Source organism: Eutrigla gurnardus (assembly GCF_963514095.1).
Source record: "Eutrigla gurnardus genome assembly, chromosome: 9".
Taxonomy (NCBI): Eukaryota; Metazoa; Chordata; class Actinopteri; order Perciformes; family Triglidae; genus Eutrigla; species Eutrigla gurnardus.
The window spans coordinates 1,171,065-1,187,287 of NC_139923.1; the positions used below are offsets into that span (position 1 = coordinate 1,171,065).

General features: G+C 40.5%; 1 protein-coding gene across 2 annotated transcripts; it reads right to left on the bottom strand.

Annotated features, from left to right (window-relative positions):
- Positions 1-299: 299 nt before the first annotated feature.
- On the bottom strand, positions 300-5,435 carry LOC311018386 (coiled-coil domain-containing protein 106-like). Of its 2 annotated transcripts, XM_084017331.1 has the most exons (4): positions 4,832-4,998; positions 3,190-3,296; positions 1,389-1,559; positions 300-879 (listed from the first exon to the last, which is right to left on the bottom strand). In XM_084017331.1, exons 2-4 carry the CDS (start codon positions 3,290-3,292, stop codon positions 557-559), a joined length of 597 nt encoding a protein of 198 aa, XP_083873457.1. In that variant the 5' UTR covers positions 3,293-3,296; positions 4,832-4,998; the 3' UTR covers positions 300-556. The 2 variants fall into 2 exon arrangements, 1 of the variants encoding a protein (XP_083873457.1); XR_014597713.1 differs by lacking the exons at positions 3,190-3,296; positions 4,832-4,998 and adding an exon at positions 5,371-5,435.
- Positions 5,436-16,223: the final 10,788 nt, after the last annotated feature.

The following is a 16,223-nucleotide window of genomic DNA, read 5'->3' on the forward strand; positions in this document are numbered from 1 at the left end:
AAACATCAGTGATAAATAATAACTATAAATAATAATTACTAAGTAAACAGTCCCAGTCTTGGGAATTCACATCACCATGTGTCTGGCCCCAAGCACTGGTAAGGCATTCCACTTTTTGGTCTCTGAAAAGTGTAACATGTAAAATCCCTCCTGTAAAGCAATGGCTCCAACGGTTAAACTTTATGATAAAAAGAACAGGTATTTGGCATTTGTCCGGGACACAAAACTAGTCAAAACAACAACGTATTAACTCTAACTGTGTGTGTGTGTGTGTGTGTGTGTGTGTGTGTGTGTGTGTGTGTGTGTGTGTGTGTGAATTCACATCATCATGTGTTTCCTGCAGACTGGTCTGGCCCCAAGCACTGGGTGGGCGTTTTTCAGAAACCAAAAGGTGATGTGTCTGTCAGGACTTTAAGACAGTGCAGACACTGGTTGATTCTTCACTTTTTGGTTTCTGAAAACACCCACCTAGCACAAGCACCCACATGGGCCAGACCAGTCTGAGGAAGACACATGATAATGTGATATCACATGGCTGGTGCTTCACCAGGCCCCCTCATTTCTGAAATTTGTATTTGATGTTGAGCAGCTCATTGTCCTTCCTCATCTTATCCACTTTCACCTTTAGGGTGGGGTTTGCATCCAAAAATGCCTTGCATACTTTGGCAAAGCTGGCCAAACTCTGCTTTTCAGCAATTATGGGCAGCTCTCCAAAATCCCCACCCTCTCCGGCAATGAGGACATCTGCGATAACCGCAGTCCCTGCGATGGTGTTGCGGTCCAAGTCAAAGGCCCTACAGGTTTCTGGGATGCTCCTGGTCCTCTTATACATCCTCACCAACTTCTTATAACGGTGGACCACATCCTCTGGGCTACTGACTACAAGACAGATCAAAGAAAAAAAAGAAAAGAAAGGGAAAAAAACACAATCATAATTACAAATATATTGTACAATCCGAGTATACATGATGATCAGTATTTAAACTATTCTTTTTCACTTCAGGGTTTAATTGATAGTCTATACATAACAGTTTCATAATACACTGTAGTCGATAAAAAAGGGGAACATTTACCAAATTTTGGGGTCACTTAATAAATCAGTGCATTTTCATGCTGCAGTGTGATGTAAAATTTAAAAATTCAAGGTCCCCCCCTTAACTCTGACAGTGCACAAATGGACTGGTTATGGCTCATTTGGTTCCATCTGTACATCAGAGTTTTGTGTCAAGAGTTATAAGAGAGGTATACTCTTAGGGGTCGATTTAGAACGCTTAAGGTAAACCCAGAGTCCCTGAAATCCACTTTGATAACCACTGATGTAAGCAAAAGCACTGTTTGTGTGTGCATTGTTACAGAAGCAATATGAAAATCTTTATTTTCCCAGATACCTCGCTTTCCAAACGAAGCCTTCTTTGACTTTTTCTTTGGGGAGTCCTCATATGATGATGATGACGACGATGCTGGCTTCCTTCTTCTCTTTTTGGCAGCCTTCTTTATTTCAAAGGAGGGCTCAGAAGAGTCGGAGGACTCACCAAGGTCATGGATCCTATTCTGTGAACCTTAAAGTCAGCAAATATATAAAGAGTGAACCAAAGAGCAAAAAAATAAAAATAAGAATGCAGTGATAGCAATTTTATTTCATGAATAAATATGAGAAAAATTAAAGAAATTACATAAATTAGAAAGCAGGGTTTCCCCCAGAAAACTTGTTAGGCCCGGTGGTAGGGTGACTCCGGCAGCGCACCCGCGGCCCACTGGGGCCCAAGTGTGTATTTTTTTGTGACAGGGGACTGACCCTAACCACTGACTGATGGCAAGGCCCTACGTGTAGGTAACAGATTCATTAATGGAGTAGTAGAATTTAGAAGACATGATTCCATAAAGCCTTGCCTAAATGTTTAAAGTTAACTGGAAATCTTAAAGGCAGGAACTGTTTCAGTGACTGAAATAGGCTACTGGCGAAAAAAAATAAAACAGCGACGAGAGCTGGATGTGATCGCTCAAAACTTGACACTGTGTCTTAGGACAAGTCATCATAGTTGATGCTCTGCAGTGTCCGGTCTTGTCGCTGAGCCGATGTTTTACCCTCCAGCTCCGCAGATCACGTCTATGAAAACTATGAATGATCTTTGTAACTGTGTCTCTTTGATATCGCCAAACTTCCGGGTGACGTAAACCCGACCCAATTAAATATTAAAATCAAATTCTGTCCTGTTGCCCGTTTTTCCATTTCGTATTTTTGATCTGAGCCTAAAATTGAAATATGAAAAACCAGACATTTTTTCATATTTCGTGTTTGATTAAAAAACAAAAAACAAAATAATCTGTCACTTTTTCATTTTTTGATTTTTGATTTCCAATTGAAAATGGAAAGAACAAATGATACACGGATTGTTTTCAACTGGTGAGGCATTGCAGGTGGTCCCTGGCCATGCATTCATTGAAAAGACTTTTCCTTTTTAAATTTTCCTTTTAGTTCAATTTGCTACTCTCTTTTTCTTGTTTGCAGGTGATAGAATGATAAAACTGCTCTTTTCTGGTAATAAAATGTTTTGAGAACGGACAATATACGGACAACATCCATATTGTTGGATGGGTCTATGATGGACCCACCTGACAATAGTGGTGGTCCCCAGGTTGCTCCTAGTCAGAATGGTGGTCCCTGGGTCAAAGTCAGCTGAAAACCCCTGCTTTAAATGGTAGTTTGAGCCTGACATGTAGGTTTTGGGAGGAACAGTCTAGTTACCTTTTGAACCGGCCTCAGAGGAAAGAGACTTCTCCTTTAGGAGATCCCGCTCCTGTTTTAGTAGTCTGTTCTCTTCCTTAAGGAGACGAATCTCTTCTTTGAGGAGCCGGTTCTCTCCCTTTAGCTGGTTCAAGTCCGACTTGAATTTTTCCATGGTTCCACAAGAACCGCCTCGAACCTCTTCAACTGAAAAAGATGCGCAGTATTAAATACTTAGAATTGTATTTGTTTTGATGTTTTAACAGTCATAGGCTATTCTATTTCAGTTAGACAAAGCTTTGTAACTAAGCCTTGCCAAGCCAGAAGGCCCATAGGGCAGGAGCCTATTTCCTGTTTCTTCAGCATGAGGCAGCTTTGTGTACATTACAAGTCCACCCCCTGGACATGATGCTAGTATGTCGCAGGGACTCAATCTATATCCCACCTGGGAATAAAATTCTTACCTCCGATATCGGACTCCACCTCCTCCAAGTTGTGTTCGACTGGCAAAGTCTTCCTCTTGTAATCCTCTCTTTTTTTCCCTCTTCGGGTTTGTATTTGAGACATGACTCTGTTGGGTAAAATAACCAAATTAAAATAATTTAACAAAGCTGTATCTGTTATACAGTATGATATATAAATCAACTCTGAGCTGATTTATGGCTCATAAAGTGGTCTGGGACCCCTAGGGGGCCGTCACAGTTACTACAGGGGGGCCACCAAATATTTGTCATTTTTGTTTGATCTACATTAACCACATGAATATTTTCAGTCACTCAAATGCATATACCGTTGACGCGTTTTAAGCTAGTAGATCAGCTATTTCTTTTGACATTTTTTAATTTGTATCCTGAATTATTTTCTTTTTTACTATTTTTGAATTGGAATCGGGAAAATTTACATATATTCATTTTAAAATTAATTCTCATGCTAACATTGTGAACTTCTATTCGAATACAATAAACACAAAATATATAATAGGCATTAATATAGACTGAAGTAATAAAAGAGGGTAATGTTTATATGTTTTGAATTGTAACCGCAGAAATAAATAAATCAGGTGAAATAACAATGTTTAACATTTCACTTAAATCTCCAAAGCTCTTTTGAGAACCCCCTGGGGGTCCGAATCATTGGTCGAGAAACCGGAAGTCATCATCGTTTACCTCAAGCATCAATTTGGAGGTCCGCTAACAAATTTACACATTTTAATCACAAAATGTAATGAATAATGAACTTATCACGGAGGTATCACAGTAGAATTCACGTGCGAAGTTCCCGGAAAAACGCCGCATTTAACGGCTGGATTGAAAACCTTCTCGAAAGGCTAGAATTGCCCCGAGCTCTTGACAGATCGGCCAAAGAGTAAGCTCGTGATAGCAATTTTCCCCATTAAGTTTTGTTGTGTGGTTCCCGAGATATTCTGCAAAATACCGACGATGTCGCGTGGGGGCGCCGGCGCCCCCGCGGAGTTAACAGGGTTGTAAAACCCTACCAGTGTTGTGCTAGTTACTCAAAAATAGTAACTAGTTACAGTTACTAGTTACTTCATTAAAAAAGTAACTCAGTTAGTAACTCAGTTACTTAAACCAAAAAGTAATGCGTTACTGAAAAAGTTACTTTTCTGTTACTTTAAAAGTTTTTTTTTTCTAATGCTCCCATTAAATAAAGGTTATGAATTCCCCTCTAACCTCATGTCAGTTCTGTAGCTACTGATGCTGATGAAAAAACGTGTTTTTTATCTGTTAAATGTTATCATCACCATCATGCTGCATGATGTCAGCATGTACAGCAGCTTGAACTGCAAAAAAAAAAATTGAGGATAGGCCTACGTCTTATTTTGACCGAGTTACATTCAATGACCGAAATAAATTCACTCCAGCGGTTGTTGTTTTTTCTCTCGATCGATCAGCTGTGTTTACCCAGAGCGGTCGCTCTGTGTTTACCGTTTCAGACGTCCGTCTGTCGGACTCCAATACCGCAGCTGCTCGGGTGGAGTGGGTGAAGTGTGTCTCGCTGTGACTCTGGAGCTGTGTCCCAGTTCAGGGTCTGCAGCCTGAACCGGGACACAGCTTTGGTCTCGGATGCTGCGTTAGCTAACGTTACCTTAGCTCGCCGTCATGCCCTGCTCTGACCCAGTCCTCTTCATGTAGCGTGTTTGATTACGTGTGGGACGCTAGAGGGCGGCCACCAAGCGCTTTGTTTCTCACATGTGCTCTGTTCTTTCAATTCAATGAAACTTTATTGATCGCTGAAATGTCATGGGAAGTGTGTGCCGCTGTAAAATCTCACCAAAAGGAACGGAAAGGAACGGAGTAACGCAGTGTTTGGTAACGGGAACGGAGTTACTGATTTAAAAAAACAATGCGTTACGTTATTAGTTACTGAAAAAAGTAACGGCGTTACTAATAACGCGTTACTACCCAACACTGAACCCTACACACGAATAAATTAACCTCGCATTAACAGGCCTTCTGCAATCTAGAACAGTCGGCCCAGTGCTCAGATCTAGCCTAGCCTACCAACTTTCCCCAATGTTGTTAGCTTTATCCATTTTCACGTTAGCAACCATGGCATGCAAACCACCGTCAGATTATATTAACTGTTAATGTTACAATTATTTCTCAGGTAAATGTGTCACTTACCAAGGTGTTTTTCTTCCGTGGTTGGGAAAGTGGAGCACACACCGGGAGAATGCGGGTTTCTGTGATGACTCGCGTAGGAGTGGTGGAGGTTCTGTGTTTCGCCTTCACGTTGGTGACGTTGCATACGCATGTGTACACGTCATTACGCTCTGGAGACGTTCAATAGCCCGCGAAGATAGGAGCGCCAGCAAAAAAGCGCCACGAGCAGGTCAAGCTTCTTACTGTGTAGGTATGGTGTAGGCAGAGTAGGCACTGATTTATTGATTAATTGATTGATTGATAGGTTGATTGATAGGTTTATTATAAGTTTGCATCTTACTCAGGTCAAGTAAGAAGATTGCACTATTAAGCCTGAGCTTATTTGTTTCAATTGAGATCCTTTTTTTTAACTAAGAAGAAGGCAATTTCTTTAAAAAGAAGTCAACCATGACTTTAATAAGAAAACTCCTGCAAAATACAGCACAAGGCGGAAAACCTCTGATACGGTGGCTTCAGAGGGAGAGGCTGTTGGCCAGTAAAAAAAGATGCCCAGTTTGCCACAGGCAAATGAAGTTCAAAAAAACAAACACAAACAAAGATGGATATCGGTGGTAAGTGATGATCATTATCTTATTATTATCATCTTTATTGTAATATATATATTATTTATTGTAATATATATATTATTTATATATATTTTTTCTAAAAAAAAAAGCTACAATGTTTCAGTGTGCAATACACCTCCTAATCTATAGTCTCATTGTTGAAAGTAAATGGAGAACAGAAAATGGCCATACATCAGATTATATTTCTTTTTAGATGCGAGTAGTCCCGTGGGAGTGTACAATATTGTAACATTCCGTGGCCGGGGGTTAAAGACTCTATATTTCAATATGAACGTTTATGTAGATGTAAGGGGTAAATGTTTTCCTCCTAACAAGGGACATGACCATGTTTACAATCTCATATACTCTTGAGAATCTATGTTACTACTTAAAATTATATTTACAGGTGTGGTATGTTATGTTACAGGAGCTGCAGAAGGTCATCACATGGGGGCAGGGCAATAATAAGGTCCATCAGAGATGGATCCATTTTCTCTGGATCACACATCCCATTACAATCATGGATGCAGATTATGCACAGGTTGGATGTTTCTCTCCCTCACTTCAATTCAAATGGTCTCTCATTCTCTCATAAGCTGTGTAATTGTATTTTGTTACGCAATAATTGATTATTTTGTGCGTTTCATTTTAGCTTTGACCATTCCAATCAGGTAGACCTAATACAGTACATGCAAATACCACATGTAAACAGTGTCTCTTAACATGAATAGCCAAATGCATACTGACATATTACATAGAGCAGTGGTCCCCAAACCTTGTATCTCAAAATCCAAAAGCCAAGTTATATTTGCCCAGATTGCAAACTTATGAACATAGCAGATTTACTGAATGTGTTCACACCGCAATGTGAACTTGTAGATCAGCTATTTTTACTACTTCTATTGGTTATATAATTTATGGAGTCTTAGTTTTCTTTCATGTATTAAGGAAGTTAATGAGAAATCAGTGCTTGTTTGTTTTTTAAAATCATGAAAACTTACATATGCTTTTTTGAAGAATGTTTTTGAAAAGGTTTTGAAATAATAACAATAATTAGGGGACCCATGTATTTATTCGTGACCCACAAATGGGTTCTGACCCAATGTTTTGGAACCATTGACATAGAGTACACATTCTAAAGAAATCATGCACGTTCATCCATCCCAACATTTACAATATGCACAATGGATATTGTAGCAACAACCTATTTATATAAGGACCCCTCCCTGTCTACAAAACTATCCTATCCCTGTAGCTAATATTTTGATAGCAGTTGTCCTCTGTTTTTTTGGCTCAGCTTGGCACAAGGATTGAGGCGAAGACATGTGGACATGATAGAAGATGGTGTGTGTGGAAGCCCCAAGTCTCTCACCAGGGTGACAACCCTACTCCGTGAAATATGCTGTGAAGCTGTGAGGCGGATGGAGAGAAACTGGAAGATGAGGATCGGAGGGAGAACAGCGTTCGTCGCAATAGACGAGAGCAAGTTTCGACACAAAAGAAAAGTAAGGTTTTATACGCTACTAAAACAGGGACAATGGGTTTTAAACATAGGCATCAAAGGGTTGGATTGGGGGGTGCCTGCTGGGTTACTGGTCCAGGCACATTCTATATTGGCTGTGATGCCCAGGCGGCATCACTGGTTCGATTCCCGAGCCAGACATTTGCCACACTTCTCCCCCCATCTCTCTCCCCCTTTCCTGTCAGACTACTGTCCTATCCAATAAAGGCAAAAATGCCCAAAAACAAATCTTAAAAAGAAGGGAAAAAAAAAAAAAAAAAAAAAAAAATCTACAACCTATAAAAGGTTAATCTCCATGGTGATGTAACTGCCAGAATGTTATGAAATTATAAATGGATCCTTTAAGTGCTTCAATTTAGCTGCTAAAATGTTGTGTGAAGAACAGTGAGTCTGTTCTTCATTGTCTTCAGACAAAAGTCTTGCAGGTACTGGGCATGTGAGATATAGAAATCAGGGGCATTATTGGCTTTCTTTGACATTACCCATGACTACATTCATATACCACCTCTTGATCCATGTCTCAAACTATGCCATGTGGGGGCAGTTAATTTGAATAGAAGACCCTCAAAATTGTCCCCAAATAAATGTATTTTATTTATGTATTTAAATTTAATTGGAACATTCAGAAATGGTGCAGAAATGCCATTAAGCATGACATTTTGTTTATTTTCAGTATGGACGTGGACGACGTGGCAACACCTGGCGACGGAGGTCCTGGGTATTCGGGATGATGGAGGTCAAGGGGTCCCGTAGACGCCCGGTGCTGAAACTTGTAGAAAACCGATCGAGGAGAATCTTGCACCCGATAATTCTCAAATACGTTAGACCTGGAAGCCAAATAATCAGTGATTGTTGGCGTGCATACGACAGGTTGGCCAGGGATGGATATATTCACTACCAGGTGAATCATCAGCGGTACTTTGTTCACCGTGCATGGAGGAGCTGTAAGGAGAACATATACCGCTACAGGGGGAACCTATCCGAAAGTGCTCTCAAGATGAACTTGAAGTTCATTGAATGGAACCAGTGGCTGGGGAAAGAGCACAGGGAGGGCATCTTAGGCCGCTTGTTTAAAGACATAAGAGCATGTCACAAAGTGTAAGCCGAAATGAGGGGGCCTGGTGAAGCACCAGCCATGTGATATCACATTATCATGTGTCTTCCTCAGACTGGTCTGGCCCATGTGGGTGCTTGTGCTAGGTGGGTGTTTTCAGAAACCAAAAAGTGAAGAATCAACCAGTGTCTGCACTGTCTTAAAGTCCTGACAGACACATCACCTTTTGGTTTCTGAAAAACGCCCACCCAGTGCTTGGGGCCAGACCAGTCTGCAGGAAACACATGATGATGTGAATTCACACACACACACACACACACACACACACACACACACACACACACACACAGTTAGAGTTAATACGTTGTTGTTTTGACTAGTTTTGTGTCCCGGACAAATGCCAAATACCTGTTCTTTTTATCATAAAGTTTAACCGTTGGAGCCATTGCTTTACAGGAGGGATTTTACATGTTACACTTTTCAGAGACCAAAAAGTGGAATGCCTTACCAGTGCTTGGGGCCAGACACATGGTGATGTGAATTCCCAAGACTGGGACTGTTTACTTAGTAATTATTATTTATAGTTATTATTTATCACTGATGTTTTTATTTTATTTTTATTTATTTATTGAAAAAGAAGCATATTCTGATTTTTTTTTTTTTTAAAGTGCCTGACTGTTAAAAAATTGCACTGTTTCTGAGATTGTTTTATAAGAATTTGATTAAAATGTTTATCTTTGGCAGCTCACTTGTTTTTGCATATCTGTCACAGCGAGGTGTTTTGAGTGAGGAAGTGTCAAAGTAATGCATTCATCTTAATGTAGTTTGATGGCTGGTGATGGTGGTTTTTGATGGGAACTCTTATCTCCTGACAGATACAGTGTGCTGTTCAGGGGGAGAATCAGACTCTGTAACTGTATCAGTGTACTCTGACACTGTATCATAGACACTGGTCGGTTTTGCGGCATTTCCAGTCCAAGTGTCTTGGGTAATGTGATAGTTTCCTAGTTACGGGCTAAATACTGAGTAATTCCCAGGTAATAAAATGGAAACAGACCTCACTTCCTTTTACAGTACAAATCCACTTTAATAACTAGGTACTTTCCAGGTAGATATTTTTCTATTTACTGGGTAACAAATGAGTAATTACCAGTTAATAACATGAAAACAGGCCTCACTTCCTTTTACAGTACAAATCCACTTTAATAACTAGGTACTTTCTAGGTAGGTATTTCTGTAGTTCCTGGGTAACAAATGAGTAATTACCAGATAATAGCATGGAAACAGGCCTCACTTCCTTTTACAGTACAGTTCAACTGTAATTACCAGGTAAATGTTGTAGTTACTGGGTAAATACTAAGAAGTTACCAGGTAAGTAGTAAAAACCAGTTGACTGCTAGGAAAATACATGGCGTAAATACTCTTCATTTCCTAGTAATTACATGGTAAGTATCTAGTAGAAACTTATGATGTCTTGGTAATTACACCTTTTAGTCAAGTAATTGGTAGTGTCATAATCATTTCTTTGTTAATTTCACAGTACTTACTGTGTATTTACATAGCTTTCCTCTGTAGTTGTCAGGTACAATTAAAGGGTAGTTACAAGTACATTATTAATTACTATGCAATTACCTTCTAATTACTCCCAGTAATTACCCAGTAATTACTAATTATTATATGTGGTTGTTAGGAAATAATATAATAATTACTTAGTGAGTGCCTAGTAATTAATCACATAGTTACCATATAAATACTTTATATATACTGAGGAATTACTTCTTATTACCTGGCTGTTACCAGGTACTTTTTAAGGAATTACTTGGCAATTACCTAGTAAGTACTTGGCAATTAACAAAATAGTTGGTATATAATTACAAATTATCCAGTAATTAATACTTATTACCAGGTAGTTACTTGGTATTTCAGGGTTCGACAATAACGGTTGCCCGATTGCCCGGGGCAAGTAAAAATAAACGGCGGGCAGGTAGAACCTGTTCAGACTTGCCCGGTCGGGCAAGCACAAACTCCGACAAATTCGTATCATCTGTCTGCTGCTGTGGCGGCGGCAGTTGCAGTGTGCTGCTTTTTTTTTTTTTTTTTTTTTTTTTTTGTGTGTGCTTCGATTGGCTAATGGTACAGACACACCAACTCCGGCAGCGACGCAACGGACCGTCGAACGCACCCGCGAGTGGGCAGTTCTGTGTTCAAGTTGGATCAATTGGATAGACGTCCTGCGAAGTGGGCGGGACTTGAGTTTTGCTCTGCCGTTTCCAACATGGCGGCCGGGCCACAAACGATCTCATTTTACAGTTAAACTACACGCTAAAGCATGTTTCTGAAAACATTTGAGGTGGGAAATGTGTAGTGCAGTAACAGAATCTGGATTCATATTTGATCAACACTGCCTAGTTTGATAGTTTGAACGAAGTTTCTGGAGCCGGCGGCACTGCGTTGGACGGACGTCATTTGCATAAAGTTCAATCCATCGAACTTTATGCAAATTCACGTACGGCGACAGGGCCGCCAATTCTGCTCTCCTGCTCTACATAGATGAATGGGATCCGTTGACTTGACGTCTGCTGCCGGAGTTGGTGTGTCTGTACCTTGAGCCTCTGTGCTGACGTGCTGACGTACCGACGCAGACGTACGGTGACGTTGTTTCACTTCCGCGGGAACGACAGCTATCGCAAACAAAATTTAGACAGCCATAGCAAGTCACTTCCTCACCTGGCCTGCGTACAGGCTAAAAAACACAGAAATGTTCCCGGACCGATGGACCGTTGTGTCCAAAGACTCTACCTGGAGAGCCACAACCAGATAAAAAAATGTCTAACGACAGCTTATCATGTCGCCAAAACGGAGCAGCCGTTCACGCAGTATGCATCTCTTCTAAATCTCCAGACGACAAATGGAGTGGACGTCGGGTCAAGATACAATGTCACAACATTTCTTTCATTGGTTGGAAGAGAGCAGGGAGAAGTTTCATATGAAATGTAATGACAAATGAAAAATAAAAACAGCTTTCTGACAGAAGAAGTGTTGTGTAGTGTCGTCTACAGTCAACAGATAATGGATTTTAGTAAGATATAAGTCTTGAAGAAAATTTGCACAACACCGCGGCGCCACAAAAAGAACCTCTTAGGCAGGGCAAGTAAGAATTTAGGCAGGGCAAGTAGATTTGAAAAGTACTTGCCCGACGGGCAAGTAGGAAAAAACCTTAACGTCGGACCCTGTATTTGCCTGGTAATTACTTTAAAAGTACAAGGTAATTACCTATATAGTTACCTTGTAATTACATGGTAATTTTACAGTTACTACTCCCTTATTACATGGTACTTACCTTGTAATTACCATGTAAATACATGGTAATTACAGTACCGTAAAAGGAAGCGTTACCGATTTATGAAATGTTTAAGGACATTTCTGTGTTGAAATAGCCGCTTATATTTACTGTTTAATATGTGAAACACGATTAAAAACATATGCCTTAGTCTACGTATTTGCGCAATATTCTTATGCTTCATTTTCAACTGAAGCCACTTTCTTTTTATGCCTGGGAGGATTACACCTATATGAAAAAGACTATTTGATCACTGTGCTACTTTGTGAACTATGGGAGTTGAACCCCTGTCATCTGCACCATAGCCAGCGTTTCTAACTGTTACACCACACTCTATGAAGATGAACATAAAGCGTTATCAGCTGTGCGACTGTTTCATTCAGTTATAGTACTCGAGATGCGGGGGGATGACATCCCCCTTGAAATAAAGATGGTCAAAATGATCCCCCTTCAGAAACGGCCATCCCCCCTTCCCATCCCCTGTGTAATTTTATCAATGAATGTGGAAATATTACCAATTATCACTACCATATTGAGTATGCTAAAAAAAAAATACCGTGGACGAGGGGCACACACATATAGTTACTTTTTTTTTTAAATTGACGTCACGTCAAGTCCTTGGTTGATGTTGCCTGCTCGGTGGTGAGTTTATTTTTCATTTTGAGGGAAACAGCGTCGAGTAAAGGTGTTGTTAGCCGCAGTGCTAATTTAGCTGCTAAACTGCTAGTTTAACACCTCTTGTGTTGGCCGCTGGGGTAGCAGCCAATGTGAATTTGTATTGAACTCAGCTAACAACAGAGCTAACGAATGAGCTAACTGCTAACATGGTGGGGACGTCGTGTACCGGGAGTATTGTGTGGGTGCCGCATGTGTGCGCGTCGTGTGTTTGGCGCCACGTGTGTGTGCATTGTATGAGAGGAGAGAAAAAGGAGAAGTTCGCCTTATTTCATCATTTTTATCCAAAGAATTGATGCTAAAAGCTTTAATTTGAATGATTTGAGTATATGATTTACACTTGTAAAGTCAGACATATAAGGGAAATTAAGATCTATTTTTTGTAAGTTTATTTCAATTTATATATAGGTCATATTTATGTTATTATTTATTTTAACTAGGTCAGGTTTTTTTGAGAGGATGTGATTCGGTGGCACTTGATGTTGAGAGAGGACATCAGCGACATCAGTAGTCGACGCTAGAGAGGATACCAGCACTGGATAGCCACCAGGTGGCTTTTCAGCCACCTGTTGGATTGGCAGATCCAGAGAATCAGATGGCGAACTGAACTTACCTCCCAAACCTGCGGTGTGGTAGGACAGTGAGACACACAATGATTAAAGGGCCCCAACGAAATAAAAACACTGAGCTCATAACAAAAGAAAAAGACAATACAGATTAAACACAACAACAAAGGACACTATTTTTTATTTTATTTTAATTTGCGCGCATTTTATTATTTTCCATATTCAATTAAAGAATATTGTTGTCATACTGTTCTTGTTTATGACCGAGAATATATTTTTTAAAACTAACTTTGGTATGAGTGTGGTCAATGTTGATGTTCCGCCCTGGGCTCCATGAGCGTTTCCCTAGGATTCTGGTAACTGGTTCAAACTGAACTGAAACTGAATCCTACTACAACTTGTAGCCTTATCAGGTAAAGAGGGGTACATAAGCGGTAGACGATGGATGGATGGGGTTAGCTGCCATTTTTCCTTTGTTGGAGTTTTTTTTCCTGTTTTTGATTTATCATAGGGAGTTAGTTTAGCCATTGTCTTTTGGTTTGGTAGGTTATCCCCTATGGTCGGCAGCGCTTTTGTTAAAAAGTAAGTGAGTGTTTTGATTGTTGTATTTGGCCTTAGCTCACCCTGAAGTTTGAGTTATTTCTATTTTCTGTGGTAAATAAAAAAAACCTTACATTATTTCCACTACGGAAATTGATTCTGCGTGTTGGTTTGGGGGATCGGGCGCAGACAGGGGCATAGGGTTACAGTTACTCCATAGTGCATGTGCCAGAGTGTTGTTGTTAGCAAAACTGCACAAAAGACGTCAGGGTGTGGAGAAGTGCAGAAGCTGTGCTCATCAGTATGTGTGGTGGCTGCAACTGAACAGCATGCATACAATAATGAAGAAATCACAAAGAGCCAATCATGCCATCTGAATACCCAGAAAGAACATGGGAAAACTTGGGGGGGGGCGCTGTTCCTCCTGGAGAGCATAATTTACCTTAATCAAATCAAATCAAACTTTATTTATATGGCACTTTTCATACTTTAAAGTAGCACAAAGTGCCTCACAGAAAATAAAAGTGAACAAAACAAAAACGAAAAAAGATATGAACAACAAAGAACACCATGAAACACCATGGCAGACAGGAGGCTCCACACCACGGTGTAGAGCTCTCCAGCCACCCCGGCCAGGGCTGTCGACGGGACAGCACCCCCAACGGTGAATCAGAAACAACTCCCGGTGTGGTAGGCCCCCAGGAGGAAACACTAGGGGCTAAAACAGCAAAATAATTGAAAAGGTAGAAGCTAAAAACTGAGGGAATAAAAACAATAAAACAGTCAAATGTATCAAAATGTATCAAATTAAATAAAATTGACCCAATAAATAAAACAATAAAAATAAATAAAATTTATAAAACAGTAAAACAGGATAAGCTAAAATAAATAATATAAAATAGAATAATAATAAAAAATGTAAGAAGCATAAAAGAAATGAGAAAACATGTCAGTTAAAAGCCTGATTAAAAAGGTGGGTCTTGAGCCTCTTTTTAAAAACATCAACATTCTCTGCGGCCCTTACTTCAAGTACATTTTTGCCAGGCATGGCATTCCTGAGGTTCTCATGTCTGACAATGGAGCACAATTCTCAGGACAAGCCTTTGCTTCCTTTGCAGGCCTATGGATTCAGACATGTCACCAGCAGGGCTGTAGTGGAGGCTGAACGCACCTCCAAATAGCGTTTACGTACCTGTAAATTAGTTAATCTATGGTACGTGTCTGTGACCAATCACTGCCTGTGGCAGCTATCAGGAAGCAGCAGGTTGTCTATTGATCAGTGGCTTGATACACGTTGATGCAGTTTGTCAAATGGCCTGTTACAATGGATATTAGGTGATTTGTGAAGCGTCCTGCAGTGTCTCACCTCCTACAGATACAAGCACAAGGCCTCGATTACAAAGGAAGTCCAAAGAGCAATTCTTTACCTTTTTTAATGTTGTTTTTGTTCGTATAAGATGACTCATTCAGTCAGTGACGATGACATCACCACTATTGTACACAGCTCTTTGCTAGCGAGTTATGTTTAATGCTTTGCTGTACTGCGTTGCATCCTTTGTGAGGAAAGTTCGAATCCTCATGAGCGCAGGCATTGGCCGATGCCGATCATCTCAAATACCATTAATCTGCCAACCAATTAATCGGTCGACACTAGTCCATATTAGGCCCAGTCCTCCTCTGCCTCTAGGCAACATAATCAGAAAACATATTTCATTCCACTTCTATGCAGATTACTTTCAATTTTACCTTCCCCTCAGATCTGGGGATTAGCTCCAGACCAACCTTATGTCAAACCCTACACCATCAATCACACATCTGTTGCCTCCAGCTGGTCCAGAACGCAGCAGCAAGGCTGCTGACTGGACAGGGGAGAATATTACCCCCATCCTAGCCTCCCTCCACTGGGTGCCCATTCACCACATAATACATTTCAAGATTCTGCTAATGGTATTTAAACCCATCCTACATTGCAGAGCTCATTCACTACCACTTAACTCCCAGGTAACTTATCTTGTTGCATGGGTCTCCTGCATGATTAGCGCTTATTTTTCTGATAATGATTAAGGTGACCTATTCAATAGGTCCATCAGGGATCCAGACTAACGTTTTCATTTAGGTGCACAAGCACATCATTTAGGTGCTCGCAATCATTTTCACTTCATCATTTTCACAATTAGGGATGTCCCGATCCGATATTTGGATCGGATCGGCCGCCGATATTAGCAAAAAATGCATATCGATATCGGATCGGCCTGCACGGGAAAATCCCGATCCGGACTCCCGATCCAGTTTTTTTTAAACTCCGGTCCGTGTTTTCCAGCGCACCGATGTAGGTAATCCATTCCAGTTTTTTCCGTTTTTCCCTAAAGTCCGGTCCGCGTTTTCCAGCACACCTAGCGCACACCTCGCGACCTGTCCAGCATCCCCTAAACAACAACACGGACTTGTGTGTGCATGTCCAGTGTTTCCCCTACCATTGTACAGGCCATAAAATCAATATGCCAAAAATAAGCCACCTATCAATTCATTCATAAATCAATACATACAAACATTTACATTAGGAGCGCCTCCG

What these genes read in the sequence shown, in the direction of transcription:
- LOC311018386 (XM_084017331.1), bottom strand. Translation starts at nt 3,292, where the DNA reads ATGTCTCAAATACAAACCCGAAGAGGGAAAAAAAGAGAGGATTACAAG. An exon ending in GGTGGAGTCCGATATCGGAG is followed by an intron (nt 1,560 to 3,189) that starts GTAAGAATTTTA and finishes GCTGACTTTAAG; the next exon opens with GTTCACAGAATAGGATCCAT. An exon ending in GGCTTCGTTTGGAAAGCGAG is followed by an intron (nt 880 to 1,388) that starts GTATCTGGGAAA and finishes TCTGTCTTGTAG; the next exon opens with TCAGTAGCCCAGAGGATGTG.